We start from the raw sequence: 18,473 nt of genomic DNA on the forward strand, positions 1-18,473 counted from the left end.
AGAATTGAATAAGGAGCACAAACAAAGACCAGGAGAACATCTCAAATCCGAGAAGGAAGAAGATAGGTGTTCTATTTTCTTTCTGAGAAGAGAGCTTGCATGAAAGAGCGATGTTTGGCTGCAAAAAAGTCCAGTCGTTGGTCTTCCTTATTAGCTTCCTAAAGATATGTTGCAAAATATGCTGGGGGCTTGGGGCAGTGCCAAGCAGACCTTTGGATGCAAGATCTAAAAAGGATGTGATGTTGGGTTATATCCAGCACACCTTATGACAATACAATGTAAAGTATGAAGATACAGATATTCTAGTACGGTCCAGCCCCATTTCCTTCTAGAAGTAGTAGGCAATGAAGTGCTGTTTCCAGACTGTTTGCACTAAACTTTTTTGTTGAGTACATTGCATTGCATGGAGTCCAATCTCAAAATGACCCCCCAAACATGCAATATTACTAGGTTATGCCACTGCTTCCATGCACCGTCACTTCCTTCCAATGTTTTCTCACATTCTAGAAAACCCATAACCCTCTGCTATATGCCTTATAAATGACATATGCCCCTGAATTTAGGGCGTTTGCAGTCTTAACCATAAATAATCTTGACCATAACAAATTCATAACCAAGACGCACACAGATAGCGAGCCAAGAAAATCATAACAAATTGATCAATCACACTCACCTATCCCTGAATACAATATTTACTGATAAGTTCCTCCGACTTCTGGACCAGCTGTTATTATTGCACAACTCGAGTCAGTTGTACTCTGTATATCGACCTGAATATGCTAAACAGATTAGCCTGTGTCCAGTGGAGTAACTTTGCTGAAAATGTTGGGGGGAGTAGGGGTGACAACTAAAGGAAAGGGGCCCCTGCCAAATGAGGGAAACAAAATGGTGTGCCATGAAAGTTGGGGGGGGACAAACACCCTTGTCCCAGCGCATTATTATACCAATGCCTGTGCCCCAGGTTTCTAATCTCTACATGTATTGCACTCAGACCCCTGAAGTGAGCGTGCCACTCACTTGGCTATCCAAACAGCAGAAACACAGTAGCACATTGGGAGTGATGCAGTCTGGTGGTTAAGACTCCTGGAAAATCATGTATTTCACTACAATTCCCCTATGTAATAATGGTAGCTCCTTTAGAGTGGCCCGGGGAGGCCGGACCACTTCATGTCGGTGCTCTGGAAGGCAGAGGGGCTGCTCCAGGGTCGCAACTTACTTCCCCCAGCCAATGGGGAATGCTGGTGGCAGCACTCTGTGTGCTGTTCCGACATTGGGGCATCTGTGCTCCGCCACAGCAGGTAGAGCCAAAGGCCGCGGCTTTGGTGTAACGCCAATAAATCCTTGTTGCTCCATTCTGATCAGGCCAGCAGTGAGCGCTTGCCGGAGGGCTACGGCGCTTGTTTGAAGGAGGAGGTGGCAATCCGTCAATCGGGGCAGCATTTTGGGGACAGTTTGTTTGGGTGTCCCCATCAAGCGGGAAAAACTGGTGGCAGAAGTTGGGCTGCACAGTCCTGGCAGCGGTCTGGGCTGGGCTGTCTTTTGGAAGTGGCGTGAGCCACGCAGACATTGGGCTCCCCCAAGCGGGAGCTGTCCCTGGCAGCCATCTGGGCTGCACGTCCAATGTTGGGCATCCTCAGTTATGAGCGGTCAAGAAGTGCATGCTGGGGAGGCCAGTTTAGCATGCCACGTCGGGAATGGCGAGGGCTCTGGTCCCTTGGGTGCCATGCTTCTGCTCCGGGTCACGTGACTCCAGAAGCAGGCTTTGCCACGCGCTGTGGTGGCCGGCGGTGCAGCAGGGACAGGCACTGTCCCCGGGGCTCCACAATGTAGGGAGCCATTGGTTCTGTGACCGGGATCGGCAGAGGGCCGCATCCCATCCTCATGCCCCAGGCCCCGGGCCGTATGAAATACGGGCCGATGGAGGGCCTGGGAGTTTAGGCGCGGGGTGGAGGTAAAATGGCGCAAAAGCCACGGGGAGGTGCGTCCGGATGGCGCCCACAGAACAAAAGGCCCAGCAAGGGCAGGAAATGGCACCTGGGAAAGGTGCAGGGGTAACAACAGGGGGCCGGGGAAAACCCGGCCCTCAGGGGGAGAACAAAAGGGCTCAGGGGTATAAGTAACCCCAGGAAGGAAGAGTCAGGACAAACCAGGTAAGGAGCTCAACTCTCTCGGGTAAGCTCCTAGGGCCTGGTAAAGGGAAAAGAAAAACGTTTTCCACCCAACCCACCCTACAAAGATAATGGAAGAAGGAGGAAACAGGCAGGAGCCAGAACGCCGAGTACTTTCTTTCGGTACACGGTCCAAGAAATTTGTAGGCGGCATGTGCCCAGGAACGGAGGCCCAAGGGGAGCAAAGACTCAGGAGAAGACTTGGGCAACTCCAAAACTAGACACAAGGTGCCCAAAAGCAAATGATGGCGTTATTGGTTTTTGTCATGTATTTTCTGTAAGAAAATAAAATTCCTATGGCCTATCATTTTTCCACAAACAAAGTTGGTCAGCTATGTTATTGCTTAGGTAGGAAGAGGTAATGGGAGCAAAGGGACCCCACACTACTCAGCCTATTGCCAGTTGTTGAGAGTCCCGGTGAGGCAGGCCCACTTTATCTGGGTGCTCTGGGAGGCAGAGGGGCTGCTCCAGGGTTGCGGCGTGCAGAGCAGCAAAAAAGTACTCTGGAGTAGGAGTTGAGTGGCAACTGGCTGGCGGGAAGCTGTCTGCCGGTATTTATTCATTATTTACACGTGACACAGCACACATCTTCGTGGTGACATGCTTTAGTCACAACAGCTCCTTCTACAATGTCTGAAGCAAACCCCATATTAGGCACAGTATGTTTCCCAAGGCACAGCGCCCTCTGGCAATCTTTTGTTGCCACAATGACATGCCCAGCCTGTAAGTAGAATCAAGTATGGTCTCTTCAGTACCACCATCGACTTGCAAAACACAACCAAACTGTTTCCCAGTCATCACACATCAGTGCCTCGGTGTACACGAAAGGCACGAGAGCACGATTCAATGCACTGACATGCAAATGGCCACAATGTCTTGGGTAGAGATTGTTTGGCTGTTGCAGAACATGGCATTCGTTCAGGGAGGCAGAGCCTACATCACATTACTTATGATGTCTTACTTTTGTGCTTGATAAGAATTGTTTTGAAATAACATGTGCTGTGTACACCACAGCAGGATTCTAATAGTAGTACAGATTAGTACTAAGAGTTGGGGATCTACAAACCACTGGGATAGTTTTGTGAAGTCCAGAGGACTTTGGGAAAACTCCCCTAACACTGGTGTTACAGCTTGTGGAATTTGTGTAGGTTGGATTATATTGACTCCTGGTTGTATTGTATTCGGAGAATCCGCCCTCAGGGCTACTATATGCACCCCTACCTATGGCTAACATGTCAGCTGAGCTGGTTCTAGAACTAGAGAAAATGAAAATACAGTTTGAATTCATGAAACTAAAATTCAGTCTGAGATGAGAGACAAAGAAATGATAAAGGAACTGCAACTCTGAGAGAAAGAGATGCAGCATGAGTTTGACATGAAAATGTCCCTTGATTCCAATTTTGGTTCCAAGCCCTCTATGTCTGACACCTTAGAGCACCCAGAGGCATGGAAACTGCTCTTCTGAACACCTGTTAAAACCTGCTCTCAAATCTCAACACTAACACTCCCTCTGTCCTCATTCTCTTTGATCTCTCCTCTGCCTTTGACACAGTTATGCACAACATCCTGATCGCACGTCTCCGTGACACCCTGAGAATCACTGGTCTGCCTCTGAGGTGGTTAATATCCTTTCTCCCCGACCACCTATCTCAGGTGTAACTCTGAGCCTTTCTCTCAAATATTGCTCTCTCAACCTGCGGCATTCCCCAGGGATCTAACCTCTCCCCCTAGTTCTTTAACGTAATGACATGACTGTAAAAATCACTGAGTGTCCAGCCTGAAGTGCCAGGTAGGGTACTCTTGTGCAATGACTTGAATGCCCTCGGGGCAGTTTCCAGCACCCCAAAGCCCCCATTTAAGAAGAGAAGGGAGCTGACAAGGAAAGCAAGGAAGGCAACCTTAGGAGACCTTCCAATTGAAACCAAGGGGAAACACACCGTCTCCAAAGGAAAAAAGGGCGCCAATCCCAAAACCTCCACAAGGAAGAAAGTTCCTATAGAATAGAAACCAGAGGTCACACCTGTGACCCCACCACCAGCTGAGGCTGAGATGGTAACAGAAGAATCCCCAGTAGAACCATCTTCTGACGAGCTCGAGGTGGAGGTGATTCAACCCTGTCTGGAAGATCTGGATCCAAGAGACCATCCTGAGCTGTGGACTTTGCAGAAGGTGGACCCTCAAGGACAGATTTCAGTAGGGGACAGAGGTAGGATCTGTCTGTAGAAAGTCTGCTTCAGCAGACAGCTTCCCAGAGTGAGAGGCACAACCCTGGGAAGCACAGGCTGTACTGTGAGGATAGACTCCTCTACAGTGAGCTTATGAAGTCTATTCCAGGGGACCTCAGGAGACTGGTGGTACCCCAAGAACTGATATTCAAATTCCTACAGTTGGCACATGAAGGCCCCCTGGCTGGTCACCTAAGCTTTAAGAGGACCAACGAGAGTATATCATTGTACTTTTACTGGCCCATGAAGGGTGCAGAGGTTGGCAAATAATGTAGGAGTTGTCACACTTGCCAGTTATCTGGTAAGAGTGAAGCCAAGAATGTGGCACCTTTAGTGCCTCTCCTAGTAGTGGGAGTTCCTTTTGAGGGGGTGGGGATTGACATGTTGGTCCCCTAGCCCCTCCATCATCATCAGACAACCTATTTATATTGGTTGTAGTGGACCATGCCACTAGGTACCCTGAAGCTATTACAATGAGGTCTGTTACTGCTCAGGGAGTGCCTAAGGCCCTACTTGGTATTTGTACCAGAGTAGGATTTCCTAAGGTGGTTTTATCCGACAAGGGGTCAAATTGTATGTCCCACTAAGTGCAGGCCATGTGGAAAAACTGTGGGATCACCTGCAAGTTCTCAAATGCCTATCAACTTCAGACAAATGGGTTGATAGAGAGGTTCAATAAGACAATGAAGAGCATGATTGGAGCTTTAGAAGAACCACTTAGACAAATGTGGGACCTTCTTTTGCCTTGCCTTCTCTTTGCCTATAGAGAAGTTTCTCAAGCTGGAGTGAGCTTTAGTCCCTTTAAGTTACTTTATGGCCACCCTGTCAGAGGCCCTTTAGCCCTGATTAAGGAAGGTCTGGAGAGTGTTCCTTCCATGAAACCAGTAAGGATTACTGACTATGTGCTAGGCCTCAGACAGACGATGGCACAGATGATGACAGAGGCCTCTGAGAATATGAAAGCTGGTCAAGCATTGGCATGACCAGAAGGCTAACATGGTGGAGTTTACTCCAGACCAACAAGTTCTCATCATGGTTCCTGTAAGACAGAGGGTCTTACAGGACAACTGTACAGGACCAATACAAAGTTGTAGGAAAACCTGGAGAGGTCAATAATTTGGTAGACTTTGGCAATCCTAAGTAGGCCCCCAGAGTCTTTCATACCAATCGTCTGGAGGCTTATGTTTCCAGGCCAGAGATAGGAGCTTTGCTCTTAGCCTCTGATCAAGAAGAAGAGGGGAATGGGCCTCTCCCAGATCTTCTAAGGGGATAGATGGATCAGTAGAAGGGGTTAACCTCTCTACTAGTCTGACACTGCAGCAACAGGAGGAGTGCCAAGATTTGTTAACTCACTTTTCCCCTCAGTTCTCACTTACCACAGGCTTGACCCCTTGGGGACAACATGACATTGACACTGGTGATAGTGTACCTGCTAAACGCAGGGGATACAGGATGTCAGATAATGTGAGAAACCACATTAAAGAGGAGGTCAACAAAATGGTTGACCTAGGAGTGATTGAACATTCCACAAGTCAATGGGCTAGCCCAGTTGTGTTAGGACCAAATGCAGGAACTAAGGAACTTAGATTCTGTGTGGACTATAGAGTATTAAATGCAGTTGCCAAGACTGATGCCCATCCCTTGCCAAGGACAGATGAACTGGTGGATAAACTGGGTTTAGCAAAATTCCTCTGCACTTTTGATCTGACAAGTGGTTATTGGAAGATTGCCATGACTGACCATGCCAAGGAGAAAACAAACAGCATTCTCAACCCCAGAAGGATTGTACCAGTTTAAGGTCATGCCATCTTACTTAAAGAATGCACCTGCCACATTCCAGAGTATGATGAACCATGTTTTGAATGGGTTAGAGAACGTCTGCATGGCATACTTGGATGACTTTGCAGTGTTCAGCCCTACCTGAGAAAAACATCTCGACCACCTGGGACATGTGTTGCAGACCCTTCAGCAGGCAAATCTGACCATCAAAGCAAGTACATACCAAGTTGGTCATAGTAAAATGGTCATGAGCTAGGAGGGGGGAGATTAAGCCCTTACCCAGCAAAGTACAGGCTGTATACGACTGGGCCACTCCAACTACTCAAACTCAAGTAAAAGCCTTCTTATGACTTACTGGTTACTACAGGAACTTCATTGAGAACCATGGGACCATAGCTTCTCATCTGAATACTGTATCCTCTCTGAGGTGCCCTAAAAAGGTCAGGTGGAATGTGTGAATAAGCCTTTCAGGGGCTGAAAGATGCCCTCTGTAAAGCTCCAAAGCTCCAGTGCTGAGAGCTCCAGATTATACTCAGGCCTTCTTAGTCAAGACTGATGCTTCCAACACAGGGATAGGAGCAGTCTTGAGTCCATTTGATAGCAAAGGCAGGGAGCACCCCATCTGCTTTATCAGTAGAAAACTAAAAGATAGGGAAACCAGATGGGCCACAATTGAATGTGAATGTTTTTCTATTGTATGGGCTGTACGGAAGGCATGGTATCAACAGTAAAACAGACACCCTTGCTCAATCTGAATGACACAAGGCCTAGTAAGATCGTTGTTTCCCCTCATTGTCTTGTCACGCCTAGAAACACTTGTGTACAGGTGCGTTATAAATAACCTATCATATCATATCACAAGTGACCGCGGTTTAAGGCTGTTTATTGAACTTCAATACGGGTTTGAAAAACACCTATCCAATCCTAAATCTAAAGATGGGAGCAAATTATGACCATCAAATAATAATAACGCAGTCCTAGTGGTGTCTTGTTAAAATAAAAGGGCCTATACTAATACACCTATTGCCAATCTTATTTCTAAATACAAATAGTGTGGGAAACAATGTTATGCAAAAGAAAAGTGTTCAAGGAATCATATTTCAGGATATTCAAGCCATAGGCTTCCCTTCCCCACGTTTTCAGCACGGGACAAGGCGGCACACTTGAGTTTAGCACAGTCTCTGGCTTCTCTAGAACGAGGGTGCAGTTCAAAATTTCAACATCATGGCCTTCTCTGCCAAAGTCTCTTTGCCATTCAAAGTCTCTTCTTTCAGAGGGCCTGTTGCAATAAACAAACAATAAAGTTCCTTTCCTTTTTGTATTTCACATGTATGCAATTTTCTTAGGTGATTTACTATTCACCTCGGATCCCCCTCCGCCGGGCTCAGATCCACTTTGACCCAAAACCTTCAATCAGTCTCCCTCTGCCAGGCTCGGACCAATTTATCTACTTTGCCATAAACTTTCTTTACTGTATCAAGCATCGAAGACCTTTGATTGTCTGCAGGATTTTGCTTGACACGTCGCAGGACCATTTCGATTCACAATCTTTTGCCACTCTTTCCCTTTTGTCAACTCTCAGCTGGATGCCTTAGAGAGACCTTCGATTGAGCACACATGTGGTGCCGAACAACTCTGTCAAAGGTATTGTATCTGGTTTCAAAGTTCAATCACTCATCTGCAGTTCAACTTTACTCGCGTTGGTTATCACACATGTTTCATGCAATGTTTGTTCCAGCACTCGCCATACAATGTTGCCGCTCGCAATCTTGCCTTCAACACAGACTGGTCTTGTATCAGTCTCCCCAACTCACGGGCTGTGTTGATTTCGCTACAGCGGTGCTTTGTTGTTGGAGCCAAGGACAGTAACACAGCTGCCAATTCTCGCCATCTTGATTATTGACATAGGAGGGCCCAGATACCTCCGACCCACACTGCAGTATTCTTCAGCCTGTTTTCCTGGTTTTATGCTTTCCAATATCGAGGGCTCATGAAAGCAATGGTTACTTGTGGAAAATGTCAAGGTAACTTCCCTCCTTTCAATCCCCTTCTGTTTTGTCGCCTTCCTCCTCTTGTTAAACTGCCATCTTGGAACTGCTGTTTCCTAATGTGCTTTGCCTCGCTGAGAGTGTGCTCTTGTGCTCTGCCTTTTATCCGTGTGGGGAAGTGTAATGGAAGTCAGGTGTGTGTGATGGTCAGTAATTGTCTGGCCTCACCTGACCATCGTATTGGGACACATCAGGTATACCGCTCGGGTGTTAGTCCGTTTTCTCTCATAGCGGACTGTCAGTGATAAAGTTTTTCTGTTGTAAAAGGGGGCGGGGGTTGAGTTCCTAAATATTCTACAGGGTAGGATGGGGTAAAGGTGTCACAAGGAATGAATACCGCATCTCACCATCCGGTGTCCCCCGCCCACTCCCCGGAGACCCCTCACCCAGGTGATTCTCCCGCACTGGTTGGCCCCCCAGGTCCACCAGAGGGCTTGGATCCGAAAGCAATGGCTGTGTCCTGGCCACCTGGATGTCAGATCCCCAGAGACTAGTGGGTGAGACACCTTCTGCTTTCTCACAGGGCCTTGAAGAAGTTCAGGCCATACCTCTATGGAACTACTTTCAGCATTCAAACTGACCACTAACCATTAAGGGGGTTAATGCAGATGAAAGGAGAAAACCCAGAAATTGTTCAGGTGGTCCATAAGCCTATAACGCTGTGACTTTACTATTGAGCACAGGTCGGATACCCAACATAAGAATGCTGATGGTCTCTCTAGGAAGTATGACTGACTGGATCAATGGATTAATCCAGGAGTGGATTAGATCCTCCTGTCCCTAGTCTGTGGGGACGAGTGTTAGGGTGATTTATCATTTGTATGCTTCATCCCCTCTTCTAGTGAGAGCCCCAGCACTTTTTGCTGGATTTATGGACCTTGTTCTTTAATCCTGAATGAGTGGAGCCTTTTTCCACTCATTCATTCTTATGGGCTCCAAGTTTTTGAAAATCTGTTCTTTGTGTTTTACTGTCCTATGGAGTCTTCTTTCCTCTATATCTCTTATAAGGCATCTGTATTTTACTTTTGCATCTCACAGCTCTTTATGGGCAATGTTGCTGGAAACACTTTGGGTTCAACTTTGAGATTCTTTTCTATATCCTAGAGTAACTACAGTTCTTAGGTTCCTAAAACTTTATAGCCTGAGAGATTGGCACAACCCACGTTATATGGAGTGCCAAGTGTATCACTGGATCACATTGACCTAGAATTAAATGTTCAGCTTTTCCACTCCCCTTCTCTCAGGGTTAACTTTGTTAATTTTTGCTTTTATAGTTCATTTACTTTTATCGCCTGAAACAATGCATCTTTCACAGAGAATTTTGAGTGGCCTACTCCTTTTCGCAGACCACTCCATCACTCAGTATCGCTAATTCTGCAGCAGTTTTTGCTTTAAAGTTCATTCACAGGTCTGCCTTTTCTCGCGTCTCATCCACACGCGTGCAACCTTCACTTGAAATATTTTGTTGCAAACGTCAATATTTCTTAGCACACACTGGTCTCTCAGGTGGCTTGTCAACTCACCGGCTCTGTGCGGTTCTTTCTTGCTCTTTCGATTTCCAGTTCACGAGTTAAGGCTAGTACCATAGGCTTGACCTTGCCTCCCCAACTCTGCCGTTCACCCAGGAGGGTCGCTGGTGTCCTTGAAACACAATGCAGTCTTCAATATTGGGATCTGGCCTGCTCCACATGTCTTTCCAGGCCTTGTGGATGCAACAACCTTGTGGAGGCAGTGGTCGAAGTGTACGAAAAGAAGTAGTGGAACTATGTTCCCTGCTGGCCTGCCTTGCTCCAATCAACCCCAGTCACCATGCCCCCTCCCACACACAATACAAACCTCCAAACATATGCACCTTCTTTTTAAGGGAACGTTCAGTGTAGTGCACTGAAAGTGCAAGTTTCAACTTCTTCCTACACTTTTATTTTAAAACGAACCATTCCGGAATGGTTGCTTTTAAAAATAAAAGTATAGGAACAATAAAACGCAATAAAAAAAATTAGAGGAGCACCGATCCGAAACGATCCCGCTCACTTCGACCACTGCCTGTAGGGAACACTTGGGGTTTTCGGTCTGCTGCTCTCGTACCTTGGTCCGTCGCTCTGCTCCTGTAGGTTCGCCTTCACCCCGGAAGTTCTGCTCTTACTCGTGTTCCACCTTGCTCAGTGTGCCTCTTGGTTCTGCCTTTTATCCATGTGAGGAGAGCTAATTGGAATCAGGTATATGCACTTGAAGTCAAGTGCCTGACTTTGCCTCACCCGATTAGCGGGACATGTCCAGTACGATGTATAAGAGTTAGTCTTGTTACTCTCAGTTGCCCTCTTCCTCTGCCTAGTGTTGTACAGAAAGGAAGGGTGGGGAGGGAGAGGGTCATCGGAGTCTAAAATATAGTTGGGGTTGGATGCACAAAAAGGGGGGAATATCTCATTTCACCATTGGCTGCCTCACCCCCACTCCCTGAAGACCCCTCACCCTGGTGATCCTCCCACACTGGTCCACCCCGAGGGTCTGGATCCAAAGGCGATGGCCGTGCCCTGGCCACCTGAGAGAGAGATTCCCGGTGACTAGCGGGTGGGACACCCTCTGGTTTCTCACAGAGCTAAGTATTAAAAAGTGATTCTTGTGTACATATAATAAATGTATATTTTTATATACATTTATTGAGTGTTTCTTTGAGGTGCATTACTAACTAGATTCAGTGTACTTACCTACAGCTCACATCTTCGTCTTAAGATAAGCCTAATTGCTCTGACACACCATGAGTAGTACAGACTGATCCTAAGAGTTGGTGATCTACAAACCACTGGGATCATTTTTTGAAGTCCTACCTTCCAGAGAACGTTGGGAAAACTCCCCTAACACTACTTATACATTGCAAAGTACTCCTTAAGGCATCTTGCTACTATTAATTAGAAAACGATCAGCCAATAGACTAATTGGTCCAGATGGTGAACAACCATGTTTATTCTGTCTTCTTAAAGGTCAGGGGAGTTGATGGTTCTGTGATGATTTATATCTCACACTGCACATAGTTGTTTTGCAAAATGCATTGATAAAGTATTTTAATGTTTGTAACATGATATATTGTAAATAAACGTTTCAAAAGAGAAGCAGACACAGAATTCTTTCCCAACTTGCCGGAGAGACGCAGCTGATCCGATGTGTGATGACTCAGGGCACAAAGCAGGAGAAGGGCTAATGTCTCGTTTCTTTTCTTAGCAAGATGTGCTTAGTGAAGGCCATGCATGCTTTACTTTTGTCACTCTGCAACCGCATCTTGTGTCCACCACTGTGACGTTTTGACCATTGCTTATATATACTTGATTTCCACTTATTCTTAAAGGATCTTCTTCACGTATGGCTGCTTTTTAAGAGCTGTTTGTGATGCAACCGTGTATTTATTAATCACTGGCTGTTTTCTTCTTGAACACAGGACTATTTAGAAAAGAAAGGACGCCATGCAGGACACGATACATTAGGTAAATGATTTCTAAGTACATTCCTAGGCTTGTTAAATAAAAACACAACATTTCAATGGGATTTTATTACAGTGTTCACAATCTTACATTATTTAGCTTTCAAAATTCTGCTAATTTTATTAAATGCAAATGGGGTGCGTCTTGCATGCTGCTATATTATAGATTGTATTGTGTACATTTGTTTGTATTTCATTTTGTATTATTAATTGGATTCTGGGATTATAATAGATAGTAGAGATTGCCCATGCGACAAGTGCAGGAAGTCTTGATTCTATTAAAGACATGGAGGCGAGCATTATGCTTTTCTTCTTTAATTACTGCTCAACAGCAATTCAAAACGTTACCATTAAAACTGTTTTTTTTTTATTTTTTAAGAAAGTATGCCCAACAGGCTTAAAAAACGAAAATAAACAAAACATGGTGCATCAGGACCACCAATCCCGAGTCTTAGAGGCTCCATACTTGCCAACCCTACCGATTTAGGCGGTAGGATACCGCTTTTTAAGCAGTCCTACCGCCTACCGATTTTTTGACACCAAAACATTTTTTTTTTGTTACATTTTTTTTTTGCCCATGCCAGCTCGGCGGAGTCTTTCAAGGGCTCCCCCGAGCTGGCGTACCGGGAGAATGCACGGCATGCAGGCTTTTAATGTCAAAGGCACCCACGGCGGTGGGCTAAAGCGCCCCTCCGCCGCGGGTGCCTTTGGCAAAAGGCGCCATTAGCCCCCCACCACGCCAGTTCGGGGGAGTCTTTCAAGGACTTCCCCGAGCTGGCGTAGCGGGAGAAGGCATGGCATGCAGGCTGTTGATGTCAAAGGCACCCACGGCGGTGGGCTAAAAGCGCCCCTCCACCGCGGGTGCCTTTGGCAAAAGGCGCCATTAGCCCCCCCACCACGCCAGCTCGGGGGAGTCTTTCAAGGACTTCCCCGAGCTAGCGTAGCGGGAGAATGCACGGCATGCAGGCTTTTAATGTCAAAGGCACCCACGGCGGTGGGCTAAAGTGGCCCTCCGCCGCGGGAGCCTTTGGCAAAAGGCACCATTAGCCCCCCACCACGCCAGCTTGGGGGAGTCTTTCAAGGACTTACCCGAGCTGGCGTAGCGGGAGAATGCGCGGCATGCAGGCTTTTAATGTCAAAGGCACCCACGGCGGTGGGCTAAAGTGCCCCTCCGCCGCGGGTGCCTTTGGCAAAAGGCACCATTAGCCCCCCACCACGCCAGCTCGGGGGAGTCTTTCAAGGACTTCCCCGAGCTGGCGTAGCGGGAGAAGGCATGGCATGCAGGCTGTTAATGTCAAAGGCACCCACGGCGGTGGGCTAAAAGCGCCCCTCCGCCGCGGGTGCCTTTGGCAAAAGGCGCCATTAGCCCCCCACCACGCCAACTCAGGGAGTCTTTCAAGAACTTCCCTGAGCTGGCGTAGGGGGAGAAGGTGCAGCATGCAGGCTTTTAATGTCAAAGGCACCCACGGCGGTGGGCTAAAAGCGCCCCTCCACCGCGGGTGCCTTTGGCCAAAGGCGCCATTAGCCCCCCACCATGCCAGCTCGGGGGAGTCTTTCAAGGACTTCCCCGAGCTGGTGTAGCGGGAGAAGGCGCAGCATGCAGGCCTTTGATGTAAAAGGCGCCCACGGCGATGGGCTAAGGGCGCACCTCCGCCGCGAGTACCTTTCACAAAAGGCGCCATTAGCCCCCCACCACGTCAACTCCGGCGAGTCTTTCAAGGGCTCCCCCGAGCTGGCGTGATGGCAGAAGGCGTGGCAGGCGCCTCATTGTCATTGAATGCACCCGCGGCGGCGGGCTCATTCAATGACAATGGGCTGCTAACACGCCCTATTCCTATCATTACCTCCTCGCCTGACTATTTTTGAAACTTTAAGATTCCTACAGATTTTTGGTCACAGAATGTTGGCATGTATGAGGCTCTGTAGTCCCAGCCTCAGTTCGGTCCACCAATGGATGTCCCTTGGTGTATAAACCCCCTTGTCCTTAGGTACTTTCCTCTTCTTTTTTCTCTTTCGCTGCATAACTCCTGCAACTATCCAACAGATCCAACTTTAAACAACTTGTATCCTCCCTGCTACTCTTCATAGGATAGACCCTTCGACATTCCCTCAATCCCTGTTACTCTTCTGCTTTTCTCCTACGAACAAAGAGAAGATCATCATTGTTAGGGTTGGGAACTCCTTTTAACATCTCAATGATAATAATGCAGTACAACATTATTTAAAATCTTAAATTCTGTAGGGCGGGATAATGCTCGCCTCCGTGTCTTTAATAGAATCAAGACTTCCTGCGCTTGTCGCATGGGCAATCTGTATTCTATTACAAGACCGGAGGCGAGCATTATGCTTGTTCAAAGCTTTGCATCACTGCCGCTGTAATATTCGCTACCGGCTTAACATAGAAAGTTCTAAATACTGAGTCACTGGACCAATCTGCGGCTTTCATGACCTCCTGCAGCGGAACTCCAGCTGCAAAAGCTCCGGAAGCCATAGCTCCTCTTGTTGAATGAGCTCCAAACACAGATATGTCTATCCCTGCCAATTCCATGATCTCCTTCACCCATCTCGCTATAGTAGCTGGAGCTACTGCTCTGTAAGGCTTCCTATGCGCAATAAGCAGTTGAGTCACTCCTACAGGTCTTATCGCGGCTGTAGCTGCCTCATATCGCTTTATGCATTGCGCTACGCAGAGATTGCTGTTATCTGGAAAATACGGGTAAGTAATTATTCTGGAGTTAGTTTTAGTGCGCTGCGCTATGTTGAATGCCACTCCCTCCGGATAGAAAATCTTCCGGTCTATCTCGAGTGCTTTCACATCTGAAATACGTCTACACGAAACTAAACATAGTAAAGTGGCTAGCTTCCCAGACAGTTGCTTCTCTGACAAGAGATTGTTTCTTGCACATTGTTCCAACATGTGTAACACTTTTGTGATGTCCCACAGGACTGAATACCTAGGCAGCAGAGGTCTGCTTACTTTAATACCTTTGAGATGTCTTATTACCGCCAGATGCTCTCCCGCTGGTACTCCTTCCACCACCTCATGGCCCGCTGAAATGGCTGACCTATACACACCTATTGTTCTGAATGCTTTCCCCTCTGCGCTCAGAGACGCCAGGAAGTTTATGACTTGAGCTATGGGGGCTGAAATGGGAGGAATACTCCTCTCCCTGCACCATAATTCCCAGACTTGCCAAGCGGAATTATAGCTCCTGACTGTCGAGGGAGCCCATGATACTTTGATGAGCTCTGTAGCCTCTTCTGAAAGTCCGGGCAAGCACCATCTTCGCCTGAAATTCTGCAGGCCAGAAGTGTTAGACTCCGATCCAGAATCAGAGGGTGAGGCGCTCCTGCAGGATCTAAGAGGAGATCCTCTCGGTGTGAGATCCTCTGAGGGAAATCCGTGGAAAGTTCCATCAGAATCAGAAACCAGGCTTGAGAACTCCATTCCGGAGTTAGTATTACTAACTCGGCTTTGTCCCTGCGCACCTTCGCTAGCGCTCTGGCTATCATCGCAAAGGCGGGAAAGGCGTAATGGACGTGTAGTCCCCAAACTTGTAGGAACGCATCTGTTCCCAGCGCTTCCGGGTCTAATCTCCAACTCAAGTAGTTCTGCAGGTGTGCATTTAGTCTGGACGCAAACAGATCTGTATGCAACGGCCCCCATCTGTGTTGCTGGAATCTACCAGATATCAAGAATTCCAGTCGGCCACAGTATTCTTCGTTCCCGGAAGATATTCCGCTTTGACTGATATGTTCTTGCTTAGGCAGAAGTGCCAGAAATCTTTGGCAATCTCCACTAGCATTTTGGACTTTGTTCCTCCCAGCTTGTTGATATACCTCACTGCGGATATATTGTCCATGCGTAGCAGAATACAGCACTGCGCCCTGTCCTTGGAGAAGGCTTTTACTGCGAATGATCCCGCTAGCAGCTCCAAACAGTTGATGTGCAGTTCTAGCTCTTCTGGAGACCGCTTCCCTCCTTTCTCTGTGTGTCCGCACCTGGCTCCCCAGCCTGACCTGCTGGCGTCTGATTCTATTATGAGCTCTGGCAGGTCTCTGAAGATGGCTCTGCCGTTCCATGCTTCCATATTGCGCAGCCACCATCAGAGCTCTGTCCTGCTGTCCTCGTCCAACGGGTCCTGCTGATGGTATCTCCATCCCTTCTGAAGGTTCTTGATCTTGAGCCTCTGAAGGGCTTGATAGTGCAAAGGCCCGGGGAAAATAGCCTGAATCAAGGCCGCAAGAAGCCCCACTATCCTGGCTAGATTCCGAAGCGAAATAAACTGTCTCCCCAGGGCTGTCCTCCGGTCCTTCTTGATGGATCTTATTTTGGAGGGCGGGAGGGCTAGAGTGGCCTTTCTCGCATCTGTGGTGAAACCTAGGAATTCTAGTCTCTTGCATGGAACGAGCTCTGACTTCTCTTTGCTGATCAAGAAGCCTAGGCTGGAGTTGAAAGCAGTCGACCACTGAACCTGCCTCCGCAGTCTCTCCCTGCTCTCTGCCATGAGAAGGATGTCGTCCAAATATATGATCATCCTTATTCCCTGTCCTCTCATTGCGGTGGCTATAAGCCTCATTAGCTTTGTGAAGGCCCAAGGTGCTGACGCTAACCCGAAGGGCAACGTCTTGAACTGCCATGTCTCCTTTTTCCACTCGAAACGGAGGAAGCAACGGTATAACAGAGCTACGGGTATTGTGAGGTATGCGTCCTTCAAATCTAGCCGAGCTAGACAATCGTTCTTCCTCAGGAGGTCCGCCAATAAGTGCATTCCCTCCATCTTGCAGTGTCTGTAAACCAGCCACCCATTCAGCACCTTTAAATTGATAACTCGTCTCACCTTTCCTTTGCGGTGTACCAAAAACATGTTGCTCAGGAAACCCCCTGCATGGGGCTGAGCCCTCTCTATCGCCTGTTTTCATGCCAGTGCCTCTAACTCTTCATCTAATAGTGCTATCTCCTCCTCTGAGGAACGCATGCACTGATGGGGTTGAGACTGAATCGGCTCCTCTATGAAATCTAGATGAAATCCCTTAGCTGTCTGAAGCACCTGTGCGTCTGCTGATAATTCGTGCCAGTTGTTCATAAAAAGCAACGTCCTCTCGCCCACCGGGGGATAACTCGCTGCGCTCTCTCTCACCTGTGGAACTATTCTGCTGCCTGAAGTATCCTCTTCCTCGGCGCCCTCTAAATCCTCTGCCTCTGCTCGGGAAGAACGCGTCTTATTGGCGTGACTCCCAGTATTGGGCCCTGGACCCCTGGGGTCTCTTGTTGTAATTAAGGCGGCCAGACGAGCGACCCCTGTTGCGGCCGGCCCTGCAAAAACCTGACGAGGGAACACTTTTCGAATCGATGCTTGAGCCTTCTAGAGCGCAGTATAAGTCCCTATGAACGTATTGCGCCCCCTCTTCTGCCTCGTACGAGGCTAAGTCTCCTAACTTGTTGTCTATCTTCAAGAGCATAGACCTACGTCCCTCCGCTGAAATGGCGGTATTTGCATTTCCAAGAAGACACACGGCACGTTGAGCCCATCCAGCTAGGACGTACGGGTCCACCGGCTCTCCGGTGTCCTTTGCTCTCTCCGCGAGGTCCATAATTTTAGCTATGCGGCCTGTTAAATCCAATATTTTATCTTGACAGGACCGTCATGCGTGGTCCATCCCACTTCTAGCGTCCTTACCGGCTTTCATGACGAAAGTCACCATTTTGGGGTCAAGTTCCGGGGTCTCTGCCACCTTCCCCGAGAGCTCTGGCCTGGGACATTCTGATCTTAATCTGAACCTGGTCTCTTTCTCCAGTGGTTTCCTCATTTTTTGGGACATGGAGAGCGCCACTTTAGGAGATGGCATCCAGTCCGTGGATCTCGGATGCCTGATGGCCTCAGGCTCAAACATATCCGACATGTCTTCCTCGGGGGTGCTCTCCACCAAGCTTGCTTTTTTCTCTGTCTGTCTCTCTCTCTCTCTCTTTCTTCTCTGAACTGCTCCCTGACGGACTTCTCTCCTCTTCCTCCTGCTCATCGTATTCATCTGAGGAAGAAGGCACAACCCCTATTTCTTTTGCCCCTGGGGTGGGGGGTACGAGGCCGGGCACCGCTGTTCTAGCAAGGAACGCATCCTTTTGCCTGTTAAAGGTGTCAGCTGCCTCCTCGCCTTTTCTCTCTTCCCCATATCTAAGCCCGGGGGGGTAGAAGAGTGTTTCCTCTTCCGGGCTGTTTTACACCCCCTATGTTGATCTTGTAGAGGCTTGATGGTGAAGGTCCCCTCACCTGGGTCTTCCTTTCTGCCAGCTTTAGTGCCCAATATGCTTTCCAGGATCTGAAGCCTGTCCTGTATAGGCTGGACCCCTTGAGCCACTGCTCTAACTAGGGAATCCCCCAAAACCTTTTTAAAGCTCTGAGAGAGGTCTATTCCCTCCTCTTGCAGCTCCTGTTCCTGGTCAGAGTACTCCTCCCAGTACTCCTCTCCCCTGTCACAGGACAGCCCTGCCTGACAGATGGGGCTGCTATCTGGCGCTCTGCAAGTCTGTTAAGACTTGTCTGCTTGAATGTCAATAACAGAGCGTCTGAACAAAATGTTCTTCTTTTTTTTTTTGTTTTTTTGTTATATGCCTCTTAACACGATTGCGCACTTATTAGGAATGAGTCCCCACTGCGCTCCGGAGCTGTGAAATCTGTTACGTTCAAGTAATGAACGTTGTGAGGGGAAAAGACGATCCGCGCATGCGTGGAGCGCTCTGAATGGACTGCCACTGTGTCCGTGGCGTTAGAGCGTTACGTGC

At 48.1% G+C, this 18,473-nt stretch overlaps 1 protein-coding gene across 2 annotated transcripts in view; it reads left to right on the top strand.

Annotated features, from left to right (window-relative positions):
* The window catches only part of LOC138467869 (N(4)-(Beta-N-acetylglucosaminyl)-L-asparaginase-like), a 601,150-nt gene that overhangs the window by 221,772 nt on the left and 360,905 nt on the right, over positions 1 to 18,473 (top strand). For both annotated transcript variants that reach the window (XM_069608161.1, XM_069608162.1), the window contains exon 4: positions 11,651 to 11,696. In XM_069608161.1, coding sequence (XP_069464262.1) covers positions 11,651 to 11,696 — 46 coding nt within the window. The remainder of the gene's footprint in view (positions 1 to 11,650; positions 11,697 to 18,473) is intronic.

This window comes from Ambystoma mexicanum, chromosome 4q (assembly GCF_040938575.1).
Source record: "Ambystoma mexicanum isolate Mex_15411 chromosome 4q, UKY_AmexF1_1, whole genome shotgun sequence".
Taxonomy (NCBI): Eukaryota; Metazoa; Chordata; class Amphibia; order Caudata; family Ambystomatidae; genus Ambystoma; species Ambystoma mexicanum.